Source organism: Mizuhopecten yessoensis, unplaced genomic scaffold (assembly GCF_002113885.1).
Source record: "Mizuhopecten yessoensis strain PY_sf001 unplaced genomic scaffold, ASM211388v2 scaffold10377, whole genome shotgun sequence".
NCBI classification, from domain to species: domain Eukaryota; kingdom Metazoa; phylum Mollusca; class Bivalvia; order Pectinida; family Pectinidae; genus Mizuhopecten; species Mizuhopecten yessoensis.
Genome location: NW_018408516.1, coordinates 188,277 through 213,823, shown reverse-complemented (window position 1 = coordinate 213,823; position 25,547 = coordinate 188,277). Strand labels below are relative to the sequence as shown.

At 36.8% G+C, this 25,547-nt stretch overlaps 2 protein-coding genes across 2 annotated transcripts in view; both read left to right on the top strand.

Annotated features, from left to right (window-relative positions):
• LOC110460372 (inositol 1,4,5-trisphosphate receptor type 1-like) overlaps positions 1–25,547 on the top strand; it is a 150,222-nt gene that overhangs the window by 32,720 nt on the left and 91,955 nt on the right. The window contains 4 exon segments of the mRNA XM_021513245.1: positions 664–734; positions 19,552–19,676; positions 20,696–20,782; positions 25,201–25,359. Coding sequence (XP_021368920.1) covers positions 664–734; positions 19,552–19,676; positions 20,696–20,782; positions 25,201–25,359 — 442 coding nt within the window.
• Positions 10,103–15,484, top strand: LOC110460373. The gene is made up of 2 exons (XM_021513246.1): positions 10,103–11,494; positions 13,695–15,484. Exons 1-2 carry the CDS (start codon positions 10,825–10,827, stop codon positions 14,759–14,761), a joined length of 1,737 nt encoding a protein of 578 aa, XP_021368921.1. The 5' UTR covers positions 10,103–10,824; the 3' UTR covers positions 14,762–15,484.

Below are 25,547 nucleotides of genomic sequence, written 5' to 3'. Positions count from 1 at the left end.
CTTTTTAAGTCTCTTCAAAATTTGCACAAATGATTGACAAAATGTGTTTTTGGTAATTAATTATATAATCATTGGAACAAGAAACTTCTTGAGCCAGAAGTTTTACCATGAAGTATCAACCCTAATTGACTATTTTATCTTTCAAATAAATATTTGAGGCAAGTTCACGCATTATTTATAAGCTGACTATTTTATCTTTCAAATAAATATTTGAGGCAAGTTCAGGCATTATTTATAAGCTGACTATTTTATCTTTCAAATAAATATTTGAGGCATTAGTTCAGGCATTATTTATAAGCTGGCTGTTTTATCTTTCAAATAAATATTTGAGGCAAGTTCAGGAATTATTTATAAATATTTGAGGCATTAGTTCAGGCATTATTTATAAGCTGACTATTTTACCTTTCAAATAAATATTTGAGGCAAGTTCACGCATTATTTATAAGCTGACTATTTTATCTTTCAAATAAATATTTGAGGCAAGTTCAGGAATTATTTATAAGCTGACTATTTTATCTTTCAAATAAATATTTGAGGCATTAGTTCAGGCATTATTTATAAGCCGACTTACTGTATACACATACATGTGCTTAATCAGAACTTATGTATCACCTCATTGAACAAGGTACTCCATGGAATTGACATTGCTGTTGTATGTTACAGGTTGGTAGACAACAGATGTGTTGTACAGCCAGAAGCTGGGGACCTCAACAACCCTCCAAAGAAGTTCAGAGGTAAACACTATATATATAGGGCAAAGCAAACAATTTGCAGCTCCTTTCGTTAAAACATCTGTTAATGTAGATATTTTTGTTATTTATACCAAAATCATTATCAGATATTGGATATTATATGTTCTGTTTATCTTTTATTCCAAATGATTTTAGCATACAATTTAACACTTTGGTAAAAACTTTGTGCATTCAAATCTCTCCTACCTCAGTACCTGTATGATACCGGACTCAAATGACTTTTAACATCAAGATATTCTGTCAAATCATACCTTGATCTGAAAAAAACATTCTTTTAAGTTTTCATGCGCGTAACAAAATATTGATCAAAACTGTTAAATTTTACATATAATATATGTATATAAATATCTATGGCATAAGAACCTGCGACATCAAATTATCTATCTCATAAGTCACAAATTCTCCATATATATCATCATATAAACATATTGTTTTCCTTTATAAGCTTATTGTTAATCTTAGTTCAGCTGAAATCTGTTCTAAGCTGTAATGATAAACAGTGAGAAATCCTGTTAGGCTCCACAGATGATGCATACAGATGCTGATCTCATGTCAGTAGTGCCACAGTGGATTGAAAGAGTTTTCATATGGTTTGGCTGTGTTGGTTACAGGACGTGAAGCAGTGCAGAAAATTGGAAAACTATTTTAGAATTGCAAAATGTACATGTATAAACAGTGGCCTCGAGGAAGATACTTCTGTTAGCCTAGCTATGAAAATATGTACCAGCACCTCTGTAACTCAGGGAGCAGGCTGCTTTGAGGAAGATGCTTACTTTTTAAAATTCATCCAAGCCATCTAAATATGTATAATAGTACCTTCCAAAAGGTGGAAGGGAGTGCTGAAATCTTTTACATTGTACTTCAGTGCTTAGAGGTTTAGGTGTAACGTGATATTGTGCTGGATTATTATAGCCATGGGTTACCTGTTGTTTAGCTGTGTACTGTTGTCTATAGGGGTCATCTATTCCTGTTAGATGTGTGTGTTTAGAAAAGTTTGGTTATTTGTTGTTTAGCTTTGCACAACTGGTCTACAGGTGTCATCTTGACTATCCTATCAGGGATGCAGACCTACAGGTGTCATCTTGACTATCCTATCAGGGATATGGACCTACAGGTGTCATCTTGACTATCCTATCAGGGATATGGACCTGTATTTTTAGGAGTCACCGAGTTATCTTCTGTGTAGCTTTGGGACAACTGCTGGTCTACAGTTGTGACTTTAGTACCTCTTGGATGTTTTGTTGTTGAGCAGCAGTGGAACAACTGTTGTACATGTCTGTGATCTATACCTGTCAGATGTATGTATTAGGAGAGGCTGAGTTACCTGCTGTTTAGCTGTGGGACAGCTTGTCCACACAGACCCTAACTTAATCATTATACAGATCAGCTTCTTGGGTAACAGATACAGACATGCACTCGATCCAAAGCCGAGTTGTCTTACAACAGTTCTTACCATGGATGACCCCTCACCTTGGATGACCCCTAACTTTGGATGACCCCTCACCTTGGATGAACCCCAACTGGTTAAAGAACTTGTTTATTATAGTGTGTAAGGCTGGATAATTATATAACCAAGTCCAGACTCATGCCTCACACAAAACAAAGTTACATACGGTACCCCCACCAGATGAATATCAGAGAAAAGTCAAGAGGCTGAATCTTCCTGTCATCTGGACAGAATTAAACAATTATATACCTGGGCTACTTCACATTATGTCTATTATAGATATAAAGCTGGTCAGTTAAAGGGTTAGGGTTACAGAGAAAAGAGAGCTATGTTAAGGTGGTCCTGTAATATTTGTATAACATGGAACATGTTGGTGTAGTTGAGTTAACTGATTATGCAGAAACTAATGCTGTGTTATGCAAACACTCTCATCCTCACCTTTCCTCAGAGGATTCTGGTTACTGATACTTAGTGCCCCACCAAGGAATGTACAATGTAGCTGATTATCTCCAGGATACACTACTTAAGTGATATGTTTGTGGAACGTAGGAAGTTAACTTCACTAAAATCCTTCGTTATTGTTGTTGTGTTCTGGTAATTATATAACAGAAAAATAAACTAACCGGCACGCCACACCAATGATTTGTCGTGGATGTATTACCTATACTTTTTACCATAATATGAACCCTTACACTTTAAACACAGATCCCTTTACTCTACATTGTAGGTGATTTTCTGCTGTCTGAAAAAGAAATAAGTCATTAATATATTAATCACAATAGTTTAATATGTATGTTAAACTAATAAATAGGTATTGACAAAAAAATGGATATGCAATGCATCCACCTTGTTCAATGGAAATAATTGTTCAATAAAAATATATTCCGGATGAGCTAAAAGATTACAACTCATCTTGAAGAAACATTCTTTTTTTCCAAAAATTCCTTTCGTGCGGTTGTGAGAAGAGTTCAAATGGGACAAATTTGAGTGCACTGGGAAATAATGAAATGCTTACCTGAAGTTTAAATAACCAACCACAGGTTGCCTGTACTATAAGGTTCCTATTTATAACATTCATAATCCTTATGTGTGACACTCAAGTCCTATAGAAATCTGATTTATCTTAGTATTACATAACAGGCAATTTATAGCCTTGAGAGTGTGCATGGTATAGAGCTTGGTTAAACCACAAGTTGTTGTATCACTATATATATACATGTATATCCAGCCCCAGCCTCATGATTGATGAATCAAACCACCCCGTAATCTGTGTGTATCAAACTTTTACTTAAAACAAAAACAAAGCAGGTATCAAACATGTTGTAATGCTTCAATACTAACTGATGTCCCATGTAAAGACTAGTTATGTCAGTAAAGGAAAGGAGGCGTCATATTTTTACATTCTACTGCTGGTCAGCTATGTTATAAAGGTCAATACTGTTGATATATTTTAGTTCATGGAAACATTGTAACAAAAAAGTTGTTAACAATTTCAATAAACCTTCATCAGTTGCATATATACAGGTATATATCAATTTCTAGTTTTTGCTTTGAAATCCAAGGTCATACTTAAATTTGTCTGAGAAATAGCTTGTGAACGGCCCACTAAGGTATGCTAATTAACTTCTTATGAATCAACTAGGAATTTATAATTAGAAGAAAATTTATCCTTGTCATGAAAGACCACTTATCTTGAGAGAAAACTTTTTATTGGTAAGTGCATGTGTGGCCTTGCAAGACAATTCATACATTATGTACTGATAACAATTTTCTGTATATCAATTTTCCTGGGGTTCTGATCATAGCGACATGTAATAAATACCTTCTAATATTTCCTGGCATTTAATCTTAGGAGTGTCCGTACCTATACCAAGTCATGTCAATTTAGGAAAAGAAAAAATAGAGTGCTAATTATAATATTGGCAATGAATAAAACACATGAATAATTTCTAACCATTCCATCTTTTTTACTAATGCATATTTTATATTGAACCCTTTTTATCTTGCTTGTTTATACAAGGATCATTATTTGTGATGCCAATATTTATTCTACTGTAGACTATAAACTATTTCCACTCTCTCACTGGAGCCAGTAGCTGTCAGAATATATAACATTGCATCTGATGTTTTATAAACAAGGATCCTGTGATCTGTGCTTCGTCCAAGATATAAAGGAACAGATATTGTCCATATGTATGCAAACATCTGACATTCTGAGTTTTGTCCCCATTTTTGTCTTGCTGTGACAAAGTAGCGGAAGCGAGACGAAGGTGCTTCTTTTCTGGTGGCGGCGGCCCGTCCATCGTCCGTCCGGCGTCAACTTTTTACTTTAAACAACTTCTTCTCAGTAACCAAAAGGCCTTGGGTACCGGTGATGATAATTGGCCAGAAGCATGCTTGGATGAAGGGCTACCAAATTTGTTCAAATAAATGACCTTGACTTGTATTCAAGGTCACATGGGTCAAACATGTTTAAAACCTTTAAACAACTTCTTCTGAATAATAGAGAGGCCTAGAGTGATGATATTTGGCCAGTAACATGCTTGGATGAAGGGCTACCAAGTTTGTTCAAATAAATTACCTTGATTTATATTCAAGGTCACAGGGGTCAAATATGTTTAAAACCTTTCAACAACTTCTCCTGATTAACTGGAGGCCTAGGGCGATGTCATTTGGCCAGTAACATGCTGTGATGAAGGGCTACCAAGTTTGTTCAAATAAATGACCTTGATTCAAATTCAAGGTCACAGGGGTCAAACATGTTTAAAACCTTTAAACAACTTCTTCTGAATAATCGAGAGGCCTAGGGTGATGATATTTGGCCAGTAACATGCTTGGATGAAGGGCTACCAAGTTTGTTCAAATAAATGACCTTCATCCGCTTTCAAGGTCACATGGATCAAATATGTTAAAATCTTAATACAACTTCTTCTGAATAACCAAGAGGCCTAGGATGATGATATTTGGCCAGTAACATGCTTGGATGAAGAGCTACCAAGTTTGTTAAAATAAATGACATTGACTTATATTCAAGGTGACAGAGGGCAAATATGTTTAAAACCTTTAAACAACTTCTTCTGAATAACCAATAGGCATAGGGTGATGATATTTGGCTAGTTGCATGCTGGGATGAAGGGCTACAAATTTGTTCAAATTAATGACCTTCATCTTTTTTCAAGGTCACAGGGGTCAAATATGTTTTAAACCTTTAAACAACTTCTGAATAACCAAGAGGCCTAGTATAATGCCATTAACATGCTGGGATGAAGGACTACCAAGTTTGTTCAAATGAATGACCTTGACATATATATGCAAGGTCACAGGGGTGAAACATGTTTAAAACCATTGAATGACTTCTTCTTAGTGAGCAAAGGGCCAAGACTTTCACTCTGTGATGATATTTGGCCAGTAAAATGCTGGGATGAAGGACTACCAAGTGAATGACCTTCACCCATATTCAAGTTCAAAGTGGTCAATTTATGTTTAAATCTTTAAATGATTTGTTCTGTATAACCAAAAGGTCCAGGGTAATGATATTTTGCCAGAAGCATGCTGGGTTGGAAGACTATAAACTGTTGAACCTAATGTCCTTGTTCGACATTCAAGGTCACAAGCGTCATATGTTTAAATCTTTTAGTAGGTTCTTATGAATCACAAACACTGATATTCTGCCTATAGTTGTATTTTAGTCCCAGGGGCTGGCAAAAGCACTCGTCCGCTCGTCCTGACGAGTGGTTTTTGCCGGCAGACGAGTGATTTTTTATAGTAACTAGTCCGTCGGACGAGTAAATTTTGAAGGAAATATCAGTTTTAGTAACTTTACTTATCGTTTTTTCTGTGTGATAATAAATGCCAAGCCTCTTCGACGCATTATCGTTATTTGTTTTCACTTTTGACAAGATTGGTGATTACCGAGTCTAACTCTAATTTACGCTTGTAAAGACCCGCCAATGCCATGACTGGCTCCTAAGAAGCAGGCGTTTAATTGATAACGTTAAAAACTGATCCATAACGTCCGAGTGTTCCGATGATTCTGTACTTGTTATAATGGATAAAAAACGAGACTATCCAAATGATTCAGAAGATGGCTATGACGACTAAATGTCAATGTGTTGAAATGACTAATCATTTGTGTTTATGCGTTACTTACGACTAATTAATTTGTGTTGAACTGTTCACATGTTATTATGGACTATTAAAACAAAACAAACAAATATTAACAGGTTTTGTGACTTTTAATTGTATGCCATACATTACAACACAATAATACATGTTAATTGTTAATATAATAGATACAATTTATATTATTTAAACAACATTTTAGTATAAAATTTTCGGACAAGTGAATTTTCCATCCGGACGAGTACTTTTTACCAGTCCACTTGCCCGAAGGACGAGTTCTTTTAAAAGTTTTTCCCGGCCCCTGAGTCCACTTTTAAGTGTGAGATTAATACCAGGTGAGCGATGCAGGCCCATTAGCCCTCTTGTTGTGTTTAACTTAGTTTCACTTAAAGTATAGGTGCTAGACCAACCAAACTTGGACCAGAGATGCATCTTAGGTATAGCGTAGTACATCTCGACCCATCCATCAAAGGCTGGATGCGGCCTACGTTTTCATTGTCCATTGACTTTGTCAGCATCTCCATCATCATTAAATTCTTGCGTTTAAGTTAGTTTCTCTGAAACTATAAGTGCTAGACCAACCAAACTTGCACCATAGACTGCATTGATGGTCAAAGCAGGGCACAGGCGACATATCAATCCGAATGGCTTGTGACTGTGTACTTTGGGATTTGCAGTAAGGTTTCCATTCTGAATTCTCACAGAGTTGATCATTCTGCGCTTCATTAGGTTTGAAAGGAAAGTGCTACATGTGTTGTCATTGAGTAATACACTTATAAAGTCATAAACAGGTTGATTGATAGACCTCTGAAAATCCCAAAAGTTGAGCCTACAGGTAGATTATAATAAAGATCAGATTATTATGTTTACAGTCCACCCCTACAGACTGGAATGAGATTATTACCGGGAAGTCTAATTTACATAAATCGGTCAGGCTGTATAGAGAAACACTGTGGCAGTATGGAGGTACAATGGCATTGAAAACCAAGTACATAAAAAGATTTCCATGTCACACTGATGGATACCTGTATAAGATGAGTTTCTGGATGAATCACCGTTTTTTTGTGTAAACTGAATAGGTGTAGGTGTGCGTCTTTATGCTTTTAAATTTAACAGGAAGCCCCATGTGTCCATATCTAGTTCTTTGTGAACTGGATTACATGTAGTGTGGGTTGCTATCACATACAGGGCTTATAGTGAGGCACTATTCAAAATGAAGTGAAAACTTGTAAATATTTAAAGGTTAAGCCCAAACAGGTGTATAAACTATCAGGCTGCACATAGATTGATGGAGCTTTCAGTCGTGAACTTGCTAGACCGGTTGGAACACCACTAGAGAGAGAAAACAGTCTATATCTAGACTGTTGTTTACCTGACACATTGTGCAGTTGTAGTGGGTATATAGATATGGTTTCCTTTAACACTTAAACAATTAAACCATTAGAAAAAGCATGAAGTATTTGATGTAACTGATATTTATGATTAAAAAAAATTAAATTGGAGATCTTAAATTAGCAAGCATGCAGCCATCAGTTTCCTTAAACTCGTGACAAAATGCCATTGTGTAAAGCTATATAGATAGTCAGTATTGATTTTGTCTCCAAAGTTAGTAAGCAAAGGGATGGAATGGTGGAAACATTGATCCTTTTTCTTTTGACATTTTCTAGCTATTCGTGTTCAAATTCTCAGTTCACATTTCTAAATGTCAGAGTCGGTACTTTTGTTTTGTATGTACATGTACAGCCATAAGGTGGTTGGTGTGTTAATTTGTCCTTCAAAAATTTCCAATACTCTCAAGAACAATTTTCTGTAGGAAATCCAGGAGAAAATTTGTTGTCAGGCACTTGAAAAATATGGCATGTTGACATTTAGATTGGCGTAGAAGTGAAGGTTTAGTGTGTGTGTGAGTTTTAATGTGCAGTGATTTTTCCTCCTCTTTTTGACAGGGGCCTCAAATTCACTGAAAAGGAAAAGAATTATGTGGAATATGATTTTAGTTTACCAGGTATTGTATTTGAATACTGTAGGTCATTGTCATTGTCAAAATAATTCTGGATTTCTTGCACTAAGTATACCCCATAACCCTCCACTTGCAACAAAGTAGTAGGGGAATATATACTGGAATCCGGTTGTCTGTCTGTAACAGACAAACTCCTCTTACTGTTTTTCACCCTAAAATTGTGCAAATACATTTAATATTTTGATTCAGGTAAGTTGCACCCCTTATGTAAAAACATTGTTCACAACACTCCTCCCAAAGTGCAGTACCAATTTGATCGACTCTTGGTACATGTTCACTGAACCTTCATTTTGAGGGGATGTCAATTAAGTATGGCAGTTGGTGTTACCTCCCCTTTTTATAGAGTTATGTACCTTTGTTTTAAAAAGTTTATCACACTGCTCCTCCCAAAGTACTAAACTGATTTGAATGATACATAGTGTTACACTTACAATGAGTTGATGTGAATAAAGTTTATAAGTTGAAATTACCTCCCTATTCATCATGGAGTTATGCTTTATATTTGAAATATTTGGGGGGTGGGGGTATATATATATATGTATGAGCCTTTCTGCTGACAGTTCTAGTTTATGCATGTCTTGGTCTGTAATGTCCAACTGCTATGTATCAAGTTGTTTGTCTGAAATGACTTTCAAGGTCAAATACCAAGATCAATGTTTTGGAACAACAATAACAACTTTCCATTTTGCTAAATACGAAGTCAGATTAACAGAGGTCAAAAATTCAAATATTCAATTAATTTTCTTGGTTAAGAACTTAGATTTGCACAATCATTTTAAATATTAAAAAGAAAATGATGACATATTGCTTTGGGTTATGTTTTGAACATTAAATATACCAAATATCGGCATGTATCTGTACATTATACGATGTCAGTATTTAAATGATTGTTGGTGAATAGTATTGGTTCTGACATTGGTACAGATTTGAAGTAGAATCTGAAATGTAAGCATGAAGTGTCATTGTGAGTGACCTTAGTAAATGTATCGTCATCTCCAAGCAGACACATATGTGTAATGTAAAAAACTAGAGCCAGTTACCAGGAAGTTACATTCCATATATATTATCTAGGTTTATGTGCATGCATGCAAATTCTACTTGTTTCAAATACACCCAGCTACTTGTAATTATACAAAACACTTGTGAGATTTCCTGAGATATTACATTCCAATTACCGTATTTATCTGACAGTAAGCCCATGCCTGGTATTGTGAGATTTCCTGAGTTATTACATTCCAATTACCGTATTTATCTGACAGTAAGCCCATGCCTGGTATTAAGCCCATTCATATATATTGCAGTAGAAATGCAAACAATTGATATTTCATTGTCCTGTTATAGATCCGTCTCCTACTTTGAATGATTGTGTTGGCCCCTGGGCCTAGTGCAGTATATATATATATACACACACAATACCTTTTAATAACATATTGCGGAATATCATTAAACATTTTGTGATTGTTCCTACAAGTGGATCTGATAACATCAGATGTATCTTGGTATCATATTTGAAAAGTAAGTGGTCAGGAGAATAAGAAACAGAGCCGACACCTTGTGTATCTTGTTTACTTCAAAAATATTCAGATATATATTTAAAGATTGGAATCTCATGATGACGTTATAAATAATAGAGGAATAGAAAAATGTGTTATACATTTCATTTCAGGTAGTATCTAATTAACTTTAATTTGCCACATTACAACGATGTAAAATATTTTGTTGACATCAATATGTCAAAATGGGTTGTATATATGATATGTTTATTTGGGTTTACCTAAATAATTGTTTGTACACAATATTTACTATCATCTACGCTACCATATTTGGTAAGGTGTACAGTTTGTCACGTGACCTGGTTGACCAATGGTCATTCAGCCTATAGGGATAGCCCTATTGATATTGTCTTCAGCCATTTTAAGCAGTCTCAGTATCAGCACTGTCTGTTTTTGTCCCTCCCAGTTTTTTAACGCTTTTCCGCCAGTTTACATATACAACACTAGTTTCTTACGAGGTTTAAGTTTTTATTCTACTTAGCTTTGATTTACTACGCTTCACTATCGTGTTTATGTAGCGTTTCACCACGTGCTTTTGTTGACATTTTTCACGTGCGATTTTGTGTCAAGGACGTTTCGTGTTCGTTGGGATTTTCAAGGAGTACACGGATTTTCTGTTACTGTTTGCAGATCTTCTACCTTCAGACGTTAGTTTTTCTAGGAAGCCTTGGTTTTCTACGACAGACTAACTAGTGTTTCCGTACGTTGCCTACGTGTTGTGCTGTCATTTTCACGTGTGATATTACTGTGTCAAGGACGTTCTTGATCGTTGGAACTAGGATTACTTGGAATTTCTGTGCACTTCCCTGCACTTCGGTTTATGTGTTTCGGTTGGTGTGTTTATATTGACGCTTCTTTAATCGAACAGTAGTTTTGGACCTCTGAACAACTTTATTGGATCGAAGTGTGTGTATTTTTGAACCACGTATCATGGCGCCTAAAAGTAAAAAAACCCGAGCAGCGCCGTACGATCCTGAACTCTTGGAAAATTGGACGTTAGCTAGGTTGAAAACCGCCTGTTTAGAACAAGGGATCTCGTTCGCAAGTAACGTTCGTAGGTTTGCTTTGGTCAAGCTGCTTCGGGAGAAGCGGGGATCTCCCGAGGAAACTGGGTCAACTCCGCGTCACTCCATTCTTCCTCAAGGTGCGCGATCCCAGAGTTCCGTGCGTGACGTCAGCCAAGATGGCGGCCCCCATGGTAATAACAATTTGGCAGCTATTATATCAACTTTGGCCGAGTCAGTTACGGTGCTGACAAACAAAGTGGACTCACTTGAAACTAAATTGAACTCTGTTGTGCCTCTGGTTACTAATCCGCTTGCCAGGGAACTTTCTACCTCAGATCGGCCGAACTACCCAGATGTAAACACACCTGCTACCTTCCGTGATTTCTCTCGCGACACTGGAGAGTATTCACTGTCAACTGCCTACTCACGTTTCCACAACTTCGCAAGGAACCCGCCCAGCGCGGCAGCAGGAAGCGTCGCCCAGTTGGAAACGCCAGATACTACCGCCACGAGGACTACTTTTGGATATGCTGCCCACACCCTGCCTCTAGTGGAAACCGTTTCCCAGGCACTTAGGAACAGTATCATAACAGGTAGGGATGTAAATTTAGCGGCGCTCCTCATCCCTTACTACAGAGGTTCAGGGGACAGTGGCTTTCAGGAGGCTAAGCCAGATCATAGACTTAACCGAACACTTAGCATCGGGGAGTTCATCCAAGCCTTTGGCACTTACAAACATGTGATGTGTAATACCTTTCCCCATAGACGAGTCGAGTTAGACATGTACGAAAGGGACCTAATTGACATGGCTTCTCGTTTCCAAGGTTCTGGCTTTTATGAGTACCATTGCCAGTTTTCTCTGCGCGCAGCAGCCTACCTACGATGCAACAATGTTTGTGTCGACTGGTCCATACGTGACAATACCCTCTTCAGCAACATTTTTACCAACCGTCAGGCAAATTCTTGTTGTTACTGTGGCAGCTCCCTTCATCTGTCTGCATTTTGCCCTGCTTCTCCACCAAACCATAGTGCTCCTATTAACAGCAGTTCAAGTAAAACATCCAAGGACCGTGTTTATGGCAACACAGTTGATACCCATGGCAGACCTAGGATGTTTCATGGCAGCAAAGAAATCTGCAATAACTTTAACGGGGAAAGGGGCTGTCAAGTGCAATCTTGTTCTAAATCACATGTGTGTTTATCGTGTAAAAACAGTCATCCCAAAGCCAACTGCCCTTTAGAGAGAACTGGGACTCAACACAAGAAGAAATGATAGACTTAGTGGCTACTACACCAGTGTGTATTGAGACCCTTAAATGTGAACTGCAATCTCACCCTGATCAAAATTTTGTTGCTATGTTGACTGAGGGTCTGTCTCAAGGTTTCGATACTGGATTCGAATATCTACCTGGTCAGTCTTTTCAGTGCCGAAACTTACTGTCCGCCTTAAAAGACCCAGCTGTAGTTTCTGATTTAATTCAGAAAGAAATTGCTAAAGGTTTTGTGATAGGCCCTTTTGACTCTATTCCGTTTGTTACCAGTAGAATAAATCCCATTGGCATTGCTGTACATAAATATTCACAGAAGAAGCGCCTAATTGTTGACATGTCTGCTCCTCACAATGACCCAGATAATCCTAGCATGAATAGCCTAATAGACAAAGACAGTCACTCGTTGAAATATGTGAAGATTGATGATGCTATAACCTTGATTAAAGGCCTGGGTCAAGGCACACTGCTCATGAAAACTGATATATCAGATGCTTTCAAGCTTTTACCTATTAAACCAGAGTTGTGGCCCTTACATGGTATTTCATGGGAAGAGAAGTTTTATTTTTTTGTAAGACTTGTTTTTGGCAGTAGATCAAGTCCTAAACTTTTTGATAACCTTTCTGAAGCTATTTGCTGGATTGCTCACAATGTATACAAAATAGACAATGTATTACACTTGCTTGATGACTTTTTAGTGCTTGAACCCTCTATAGCGGATGCGAATGCAACCATGGAGAAGTTTTTAAATATTTTTCATAGATTAAATATTCCCATTGCCAAACACAAGACAGAGGGACCCTGTACAGCTCTTGAGTATTTAGGTGTGTGTCTAGATTCTGATAAAATGGAAGCAAGACTTCCTTTGGCTAAAGTTATCAGAATTCGTGAGATTTTAGACAGTTTTGCCCGACGGAAAACATGTACGAAGCGCGAGCTTTTGTCCCTTCTAGGCCATATGAACTTTGCCAGTAGAGTCATACGTCCAGGACGTTCCTTCGTATCTCACCTCATCAGCCTCTCTACCACAGTACCCAAACTGCACCATCATGTAACTTTGACATCAGCTGTGCGTTCAGATTTAGCTATGTGGTCCTTATTCCTCTCTTCATGGAATGGTGTTTCATTCTTTTTGGATGACAACATTACATTAGCTGCAGACATGGATATCTTCACTGATGCTACCCCCACATCTTTTGGAGGAATACATGGCAATAGCTGGTTCCAAGGCTATTTCCCCCCTGATTTTCACCAGGAGCAACACTCTATGGCACTTTTTGAGTTGTACCCTATAGTGATGTCATGTGTTGTGTGGGGGCATTTGTGGTGTAGAAAGAGAATCCTTTTCTACTGTGATAACTTGGCTACCGTGGAAATCATTCATAAAGGGAGATCCAAGATAGCTAGCATTATGAAGCTTATGAGACGTTTGACTTTTCATGCTGCTAAGCACAATTTTGCTATCCATGCCAAGCACATACCTGGTAAGCAAAACTCTACAGCTGATGCTCTTTCTCGTTGGCAGATGACCAGATTCCGGGAACTGGCACCCTACGCAGACCAGCAACCCACACCTTGCCTCCCCATGCAGGAGCTGATGATGGCTTAAGTGCAGACCTCGCTCATTTGTGGGACCATTCCCTCAGCAAGTCCACACTTGCAACCTATAAGTCAGCATTATCGTGTTTCCTGTCATTTCTTGCCATGCGCTGCCTCGTGGCACCTTGGATTTCAGGAACCCTTCCAGTGATCTCAGAGGACATTTTGTTAGCTTTTGTGACTTTTTGCCAAGCATCTTTAAACTTTAGATTTGATACTATCAAGCTATACTTGGCCGGCATACGCTATCACTACATCCGACAAGGGCAAGGTGATCCTTTAAGTAATTCACTACGCCTGCCATACATTCTACGTGCTGTTAAGAGAACACAGAACAATATTCCTAATGTACATCGACTCCCTATTACCTTTCCTATATTGTCAAATTTATGTACGGCTCTTCATTCAGGAGTATTTACTCCTTTTGTTGACCTCATGTTAGCATGCACCTTTAAAACTGCATTCTATGGTTTTTTACGATGTGGGGAATTCACTTGCAGATCATTCAATGGGAATTTTGTTAAAGTTGGTGATATTGTAATTGCAGATGACAAGTCAAAATTTTCCCTAAGATTACGATCTTCTAAAACAGATCCTTTTGGTAAAGGCGTGTCAATTTTTATTTTTGAAAACAAGCCTCTATATCCTGTTGATACCATGCACAAGTATTTGACCATGAGGCATCAACAAGGTGCTGACGTTGATGCACCTTTATTTCTTGAAAATGAGTGCAGTTATAGACCTCTGACTAGGACTACCTTCTTGTGTTACCTGAAAGATACTTTGAGCAGACTAGGCTATGAAGATAGATTTTTTAGTGGCCATTCTTTTAGAATTGGTGCCTGCACCTCAGGGGCAGCAGGAGGGGTCGAAGGTCATGTCCTCCAAGTTTTGGGTAGATGGAAGTCTGACTGTTTCACTCGTTATATACACACCCATCCTTCCACTATTAAACAGGCCCAGGAAAACATGAATATATCGGAATCTATGTAACCTACCATGTGTATGTATTTTTATATGTGTAACCATTTTTTATGTAATATTTCTGTTTTACAATTCTTGGGGGCTCTCGCTCTGTTACTTCACATTTACATTTGTATCTGTAACCTTCGTTCGATTGGACATGTAATTCGGGAATTATACCCCCAATTCATTATATGCTTGTTGTTGTATTTTTATTTTTGCAATCATAACCAGTTTGTGTGCCTGCCGGGGAGCACCCCCTTTAAGTCACGTACATTTCTTAATCCTGGTTTGCTTTTTGATAATCTAACATAGTTTTAGGGTAGGTGACTTAGGGCGTGCTTAGCTAGTCAGAGTATAACTGTGTAAGTGCCTGTTGGGGATCGCCCTGTAAACCATGTTTCTTACTTATACTCTGAACACTCAGGCACCGGGGTCGCTCGATGCCTGTTTGCAGGGCCGCCTGTTAGCTACTCGCTCCACAGCTTGGGATCGCTCAAGCCCTGGGGATCACCCCACAACTTATTCTAGTCACCAGCTTGAGATCGCTCAAGCCGGGGATCGCCCCACTCTTCTTTTAAGTTAAGTGTGTTGGTTTTTAATTTCCTGTTGCTGTAAATAGATATGTTTGTAACCAACTATGTTGTAGTTAGTTTAAGTAACAGAGAGCAGCCCCTAAGAATGCCAAAAGATAACTAATATAACCTGAACAAGTTACTTTAAATTTAGACTCAATAAATTTTTGAACTTTAATTCTTTGTTTTGTTGTGTATAAAGTTGCCAGTTTCAAAATGGTTTCAATTTGCCCTTTGACCAATGATTATACTTTTACTGTGTACAGTTGTGTGTATCGGAGTACTGATTTAAGGCTATATATATCAGTACATATAGTACATTTACAGTACACAATATCTGTTTATGTTATGTTTAGATCTTTGTACTGTAGATTGATTTCACAGTTGATGGCCAGGTTATTAACACTTTTTGGAGATAGCACTTAGAATCAGATAATTGATCTGGATAAAACCATTTCGTGTTAAATGGTGTTTTTCCCCATCTTACTACATACTGCATTCCTGAAAGTAGAATAGGAGAATAGATTGGATTTAGTATGGAGAAGACATCCACGGGTGAATTCTTGGAAACCCTCAGTTGGATGTAAAACAAAATGTTTTCATTGTCCTCGTTAATGACTAATCAATAGAAAATTTCTTTTGAAAAAGGAAAGAAAATCAAATTATCTTCACAGTTATCTTTCTTTCCATACAGTTAACCAATTTACTTTAACCTGTTACCATCTATAACAAGCACCTGCTGTCCTCTGTCCATCTCTCATCATGGCTGGCTCGCTGTCACCAGCAAGAGTGATGAAAGCTTTAGTGGAAGGTCAGTCAGGCCAGCCATATTGAGGAGTCTGGCTGTATCAAGGCCGTGTGCGGGAGTGTCATGGTAACATATTAATTTGACTGGGGACCAGAAGGTGGCAAGACATTCAGTATACATCACATACAATCCATGCACGAAATATTTACTGGAAATCTTACCATAACTGCTGGTACTTATCGAATCGAGTGCCTGTCTGATTCTCTTTTTACAAATCTTTTTTTTTTCTGTTTGAATGAGTTTTTAAATCTCCTAGCTCATACACCATTCGGTCTCTAATACTTTCTGATTCTCCTTATCTATAAAACGTAGGATGTACTTCAGGTTCTCTGGGAGAAGTAATGCTAAGGTATCACTTTATTGATTTTGTCAAACAGTACATGTATATATACTTTTGGTCATCCGAGCAGACCTTATTGATGCATATTGAAGGATTGTGTCAGGTAAGTCCAATTGTTACATGCATTGCTTAGATTGGATTTGGGTCAATCCTATTGTAATAAGTGTTGAGTCTTGTCAAGTGTGCATTTTTAAGCCACTTCCTGTGTACCAGGAAAACACTTGATCATGATAGATAGATATTTTGTATGTATGTTATAGATATGTTTCATTGTCCTCTTCAGTCTAAGTCCTTAGAAGATGTTTTGTTATCTTCCATTCTCCAAGACCTAGAGGACCAACATCCTGTTGATATGGAGCAGTCTGAATAACATTGTATATATGTGATTTGCAGGTGGGATTTCCAATACACATTGCAAAAGAAAGTCTATAGATACTGATATAATGTACCACAGCTGGTATTATAGATACTGATACAATGTACCACAGCTGGTATTATAGATACCGATATAATGTACCACAGCTGGTATTATACATACTGATATAATGTACCACAGCTGGTATTCTAGATACTGATATAATGTACCACAGCTTGTATTATAGGTACTGATATAATGTACCACAGCTGGTATTCTAGATACTGATATAATGTACCACATCTGGTTTTATAGATACTGATATAATGTACCACATCTGGTATTATAGATACTGATATAATGGACCACAGCTGGTATTATAGATACTGATACAATGTACCACAGCTGGTATTATAGATACCGATATAATGTACCACAGCTGGTATTATAGATCCTGATATAATGTACCTCAGCTAGTATTATAGATACTGATATAATGTACCTCAGCTTGTATTATAGATACTGATATAATGTACCTCAGCTTGTATTATAGATACTGATATAATGCACCACAGCTTGTATTATAGATACTGATATAATGTACCTCAGCTGGTATTATAGATACTGATATAATGTGCCACAGCTGGTATTATAGATACTGACATAATGTACCACAGCTGGTATTATAGATCCTGATATAATGTACCTCAGCTAGTATTATAGATACTGATATAATGTACCACAGCTGGTCTTATAGATACTGATACAATGTACCACAGCTGGTATTATAGATACCGATATAATGTACCACAGCTGGTATTATACATACTGATATAATGTACCACAGCTGGTATTCTAGATACTGATATAATGTACCACATCTGGTTTTATAGATACTGATATAATGTACCACAGCTTGAATTATAGATACTGATATAATGTACCACAGCTGGTAGTATAGATACTGATATAATGTACCACAGATGGTATTATAGATACTGATATAATGTACAACAGCTTGTATTATAGATACTGATATAATATACCACAGCTGGTATTACAGATACTGATATAATGGACCACAACTGGTATTATAGATACTGATATAATGTGCCACAGCTGGTATTATAGATACTGACATAATGTACCACAGCTGGTATTATAGATCCTGATATAATGTACCACAGCTGGTATTCTAGATACTGATATAATGTACCACAGCTTGAATTATAGATACTGATATAATGTACCACAGATGGTATTATAGATACTGATATAATGTACCTCAGCTGGTATTATAGATACTGATATAATGTACCTCAGCTTGTATTATAGATACTGATATAATATACCACAGCTGGTATTATACATACTGATATAATGTACCACAGCTGGTCTTATAGATACTGATACAATGTACCACAGCTGGTATTATAGATACCGATATAATGTACCACAGCTGGTATTATAGATACCGATATAATGTACCACAGCTGGTATTATAGGTACTGATATAATGTACAACAGCTGGTATTATAGATACTGATATAATATTCCACAGCTGGTATTATAGATACTGATACAATGTACCACAGCTGGTATTATAGATACCGATATAATGTACCACAGCTGGTATTATAGATACCGATATAATGTACCACAGCTGGTATTATAGATCCTGATATAATGTACCACAGCTGGTATTATAGATCCTGATATAATGTACCTCAGCTAGTATTATAGATACTGATATAATGTACCTCAGCTGGTATTATAGATACTGATATAATGTACCACAGCTGGTATTTCTAGAATGCATCCACATATTCCAATGCATTCCCACTTAAATTAATCTTCCTCTTTCTCAGTTCTTTTTGTATCATTCCCTTTCAAAGTTTTTGGATCACTATTTATCATGATGTTTCACAATTGTCATTGACAAAGTGCTAGATTTTATAGAGCTAGAGTCGACACGTCAATACAAACAATGGCTATAGGTATCCGTTATAAGATAAAGATTCAATTGTGTATCTTTGTGTTTGTCATCCTTTCGGACAAAAATATATTAACATTTTTGATGAGAATTTTCTTCAGATCATTTGATATATTATAATAATATATTTATGGCTGTATGCCTAGTTAATCCATTCCTTTGATGTATTAACATAGTAGTGGTGCGGCCTGCTATAAACGTGTTGTGGGAAGCCTGTGTATATTTACTGTAAGATGCGTGTATCACTGTTACAGTGCAGTAAGCTATAAGTACACGACATTATCTGAGAGTCGGTACTGTCTTATTAGAGGATACATCTATCAGAAGACACTTTGTCTAATTACATCACCTAAAGCCTGTGTAAATGTGCCCTGCTGTCATATAACTATTAACCTGTTGCCCTCACCTTGTTAGACAAACGTGTCCAGGTGCTTCTCATTAATCTCCTCCGCTGACATCTGTAGAACTAACAGAGTTGTCTCCCTTCCTTAGACCATACAAGTGCTGTATCTGTGAGAAACACAGAAAAATACTCTTGTATTGGTGGAATGTATAACAGATTATACTTGTATAGATCTGTAGGTATGATACTTTATATATGTTGCCCACATTCAAATTTAGAAACCTTCATGAACTGAAACGGGAAACTATCCCTGTCATATCCTGGAAATTCTGTAGCATCTTAATCACATAATTTTCATAATGAAACAAAATTATACAGGTGATGAGACTTTATTTTATGTTTGCAGACTGCCTATTCAAGATATGTCCTAATAGCCGGTATTCAGCCCAGAACCAGTTCTGGACGGCCCAGCGTACTGGGGGCACAAACCTTACAAGTGCCCCAGACACAGTTCTCCTGAAAAAACTCCATGTAAGTGATCCATGACCTTGCAGCACACCTGCATGTATAACTATAAACACTGTGTTTTTCGAAAATTCTCAATTAAAATTTTCCTACACTTTGCAACACATCAAACATTGTTTACCTCACAATCCACTGCACCTATATTTAAACACTGTGCCTCTGAAAAAGTACCATACAAATCTGTTAGGTTTACCTGGCATATATTATTGATGAACATAGGTCACATTTTTAATTGCAGTGTGGTTATATATCTGAAGTTTTCGAAATGGCAAATCAATATGCCACACAGGAAGTTAACCTCTATAGTAATTAAGTTAGAGTAAGTTGTAACCTACAAATCAAAGGAGTCTGAAGTAGTGAAATGTGGATGTAAATCTCCGGTTTGGTTAATTTGTATGGACCTGCTTTATACCAGGAAACTTTCGCCCCAACAAACATTCACCATTCACTGTTAAAATCTGTGTTCACTGTCATGCTTAATTCGCCCTTAATGAGGAGCCTGTGAAAAGGGCGAAATTTAAACAGCAGCCAAACTTTCCTGGTATGCAGTAATGTTGTCCAACTGAAGCTTGTCTTCTGTTCAAGGGAACTCCAACTATACGAATAGTCTGAGTATATTGTTCATACCTTATACAGGAATTGTGCATGTTTTGGTTTATTGATTAAAGACACGTTTGAAAAGTACACAAAAATTGATGCAAATTTGAAAACACACAAAAATTGATGATATTTGAAATGTAGTCAAGAATTAGTGACACATTTGAAAGATACACAATTGGTGAAACATTAGAAAGGTACACAAGATGTGATGACACATTTGAAAAGTACACAAGACGTGATGACACAGTTGAAAAGCACACAAGAAAGCCTGTATTAATTACACTCGAGCAATTTAGAATCTTGGCAAAATGTGAATTGAACATTTGGAGGGAGATAATTCAAGCACAGAAGTGAAAAGTTTAGGGACACATAAAAGCATCACGTCAGACCTACCATTATTGATATGTGAGGTTTTATTTTTGTAGCATGCAGCAGAATTGGAGAAAAAGCAGAATGAGGGAGAAAACAAGAAACAGCTGGGATCAGAAATCCAGTATGGTAACGTGATACAGGTAAAACAAAGCTTGTATTGAGTCAGATGTTAACACATGTCTTCTTCATAAGTTAACTCATTCACCCCTGAAGACACCTTTGAACTTTTCTCATTCAAATGTTGGAATAGTTCATTATAACATTTCAGGAGTGAATGAGTTAATCGTGTTATGAGGTATTCACATGAGACATCTTTAAGGAATTTGGTTTTTATGGGATCTGACATTTAGCCACATAATCAACAGAATATTTCATGCTGAGAGCAATTTCATTTTTAGCTCACCTTGCCCGAAGGGCCAAGTGAGCTTATGCCATGGTGCAGCGTATGGCGTCCATCGTCAGTCACCTTTTTCCTTTAAAACGCTACTTGTCCTTAATGGCTCAAAGGATTTTGACCAAATTTGGTCTGGAGCATCATTGGCCAAAGGGTTCTCAGTTTTGTACAAACAGAGGGTATGGTTCCCCGAGGGGGCAGAGGGGCGGGGCCAAATAGGGGGAAAATAGGAAAATCTTTAAAAATCTTCTTCTCAACCAATAGAAGGATTTTGACCAAATTTGTTCTAAAGCGTCTTTGGACAAAGGAGCCTCAAGTTTGTATAAACAGAGGGTGTGGCCCCTCTGGGGGCAGAGGGGCAGGGCCCAATAGGGGAAATAGTAGGGCTGTAACGATACACCTAGGCCACGATACGATACGTATCACAATATCTACCCACGATACGATACATTCTGATACGATACAGGATGACGAAATGTTATGCTTCCTCTTCATATGCGTCGGCATGTTTGATGTGTTCCCTGACTTGTAACTTAAATCTAGGAAACATATACGGCAAGTGGAGAATGATTTTCCATCGGGGACATTTAGCAAGAATCCAAAATGCTGCAAAACAGGCAAGCGAAAAGAAGCGGGAGTTTTTTTTAAAACTTTATGCTGCTTCATTGATTTCTATGTAAAGGGACACCACTGCTGAATTAGTTATTGAAATATAAATTGATTTACTTAATTTTTCAAATGTGCATAACTTGAAAAATGTATGTTATATGTAAATAAAAGTTATATGAAATTGTTCGTTATTGTCTCTAGTTTACATTAGCGTTTTCAATTCTAAAGTTGCTTCAGTATTTACCTGTACAGGTGGTAATAAAGGTAAGAAAGGGTGAAACTTTTAATTAATCGTATTTAAGCACCAGAAACATCATAATTTAAAATTATTTGTGTCAGCGAATGTGATTGGCAAATGATATCAGAGATTATAAACTTCATTTATGACATAAGACGCTGTACATTTACATGGAGATTCTCAGGTATTTCATCAAGAATTGCATGTGATTTGCTACAGGTTTCAAGACGTCATTCAATATGTTAACTGTCACAGTCGGTATATAGATATAATTGTTAACTACGGTCTACTTTATGATTAAATCATCGATATAAAGTTTGAAGAAATCAATCAGCTCAAAACGTATCAATGTCAATGTTCAATTCTGCCTCACCTGCAGACGACATGTGCGCCTTGGTCCCCCAATATTTTCCTGTTTGCGTAGGGCACAAAGCCGTTCATTGGAAAGTCACATATTATGTTACACCGAAGTATTTCCACATCAACCATGTCAAACCCTTCAAAACCTTTATTATCATCGTAGGTAACGCTGGAGAGTAAATGTTTATGTTGCACATGTATGGTTAAATTCCGGAAGTCAGGTAATACTAAAAACCGAACCAAACTGAAACACGGAAAAAAACATATCGTACACCGAACCGAAACAATTTAGCGCGGTTTTCGGTGCACCGCGGTGTATCGTTACAGCCCTAAGAAATAGAGGAAAATTTGTTCTCCTAATATACATGTGAAGGGATTTAAACCAAATGCAGTCTGAAGCATGCTTAAGGACAAAAGTATCATTTTTGTATAAACTGCGGTGTGTGGACCCCCTTCTTTGGGGCAGATGGGTGGGGCCCATTAGGGGAAATAGATGAAAACATTAAAGATCCTTCTCCTTCTGTACCGATGAAGGGATTTTAACCAAACTTGTTCTAGAGCATCTTTGGGTAAAGGGAATTTAATATCTATAAATGGAGGATAAATAACCCTTTGATTAAACCCTGACAGCATCTCTGTCTATTGATGTTGTCAATTAGTCAATAACTTCATTTGGTTAACTCAATAACAGATTAAATACTTATTTAGATATTTAGCTCCTAAAAAAATCATCATAATTTGCAATCAAAGGTTTAAAAACATAATCTGTCGGATGCTTTTGAGTTAACATGCCAGAGAGATGTTGATGTTTTGATGTGTGTATGTTGTAATGCCTGGTGCTGGCTTTGACATTCCCTAGCCACTGATTCCAATTAGAAAATGTCCACTATACATTTGCAATGCCAGCTATTTTAGAAATCACTATATCCCATTGACTTCCTCTTAACAGATTCATCATAACTGCTCTGTGCAGCTGATGAAGCTGACACAGATAGGTGATACTGATAACTTGGTTAGCTATAATTATATATTTTCCCAGCAGACTTGGCAGCAATCAGGCAGTTATTGATCGCGGTGCCAACATCTCATAACTCTTGACAGGTCCCCAGCATAATATACGTTATTATCAATAGAATGATCGCATGTTCACAGACAAACTAATTTCTTTTAGTTTCACTGATTTTCCTGTATGCAGTCTTAAATCTTGCAAAGAATGACAAGACAGTTGAGTTACTTGTCCAAGATGTTTTCCACGTGAAAAATCATTGGTCTCTTTATATAGACATGGATATGACAATAATGCTATTATAAAAACAGTGAGAATGTCACATTTAGGTAAAGTTGATGTGTCAGCTGATCTTACTAATATGATAGAGCTCAGGTTGGCAATATATAAATCCATAAACGTCAGTGTGAAAATAGTGATAATGTTTGAAGTAGGAAGACATATAGTCAGGCTCACAATTGTAATGTCAGTCTAGCTAGATTGCACATGTAACAGCAGCACTCTAGATCTCTGCTACGTTTTCCTGACATTTGTTTGATGAAGTAGGGTAAAACAAGAAACATATTTCACTACGCTCTCACATTACATCAAATTGTCATGTATAATTATCGGTATTGTCAAACAAGGTTTTTATTTCAAAATTGGTACATGCCAAATATTTTCATTATAAGTAATAAGAGATCAACCCAGTATTACATAAGAGTTTTTTTAGGAACTTTTTGTTGTCAGAACATTCTAATGATATCTGATGCTTCTATATTACTCTGCTTTGGTTCTCCTTTCTCTTATAGGAGGGCTAAAACTTGATCATGTAGTGCAGAGCCCAGATCTGACTACAATCAGCGCTAGAGTTTGATGTATTGATTTTCTGTTATCACTGGACTTCATGAAAGAATCATGTATTTTTTGTAATCTCTCATCTTCAATAGATGAGGAATTTTGCCCCTATATAACTCTGTACATGATGCCTGCTTTCAAACACTATCCGTGTAAGTTTGAGAAAGATAGCCAGACTTATCACTTGTTCCTGGTTTTACCAACTAAACTCCATAATAAATGCAGGGATTTGGCACTTAATTAAGTTGTGGGAAACAGAATTATGTGAATTTAAACCTCACGTTTGTCCTTAAAACCCCCCATTTTAGCAGCAAACACCTGTTTGATGTTTAAGTCACTCCATCTGAAGAGTAACAAAATAAATGATTAAGTCACTTCATCTAAAGGTAATTACACAATGCCTTTTTTGATGTTTTAGTTTCTAAATCTAAAGATCTAGAGTAACTAACAAATACCAGTTTGATGTTAGTTACTTCATCTAAAGAGTAACAAATACGAGATTGATGTTAGTTACTTCATCTAAAGAGTAACAAATACGAGATTGATGTTAGTTACTTCATCTAAAGAGTAACAAATACCAGTTTGATGTTAGTTACTTCATCTAAAGAGTAACAAATACCAGTTTGATGTTAGTTACTTCATCTAAAAAGAAACAAATACCAGTTTGATGTTAGTTACTTCATCTAAAGAGTAACAAATACCAGTTTTGTGTTAGTTAATTCATCTAAAGAGTAAAAGATACCTGTTTGATGTTATTTACTTCATCTAAAGAGTCACAAATACCAGTTTGGTGTTAGTTACTTCTTCTAAAGAGTAACAAATACGAGACTGATGTTAGTTACTTGATCTAAAGAGTAACAAATACCATTTTGATGTTAGTTACGTCATCTAAAGAGTAACGAATACGAGTTTGATGTTAGTTACTTCATCTAAAGAGTAACAGATACCTGTTTGATGTTAGTTACTTCATCTAAAGAGTAACAAATACCTGTTTGATATTCCAGTTACTTCATCTAAAGAGTAACAAATACCAGTTTGGTGTTAGTTACTTCATCTAAAGAGTAACAAATACCAGTTTGATGTTACTGTAACAAATACCTGTTTGATATTTCAGTTGCTCCATCTAAAGAGTAATAAGTATCTGACTGTAAACAAGCGTCTGCCTGCCCTACTGGAGAAGAATGCGATGCGAGTGACCTTGGACACAGCAGGAAATGAAGGGTCATGGTTTTACATTATGCCCTTCTATAAGCTTCGCCAGGCTGGTGATCCGGTACGTTGTGGTGCATCCCATTTCCAAAGTTGTATTTTTTTGTCAATAATATATAAATTTCGATAAAAATGTTTTTGATAATGCTTATTGTAAATAATTTGAACATGCATTATAGTGAATAAAAATAAATAAATAATGAATTTCAGTTATTAGACAAACACAGAAATAGATCAGTAATCATATATTTG

Coding starts and splice junctions, on each gene's coding strand:
- LOC110460373 (XM_021513246.1), top strand. CDS start 10,825: ATGGCGCCTAAAAGTAAAAAAACCCGAGCAGCGCCGTACGATCCTGAA. Junction 11,495..13,694: donor TAGGAACAGTATCATAACAG/GTAGGGATGTAA, acceptor TCTCGTTGGCAG/ATGACCAGATTCCGGGAACT.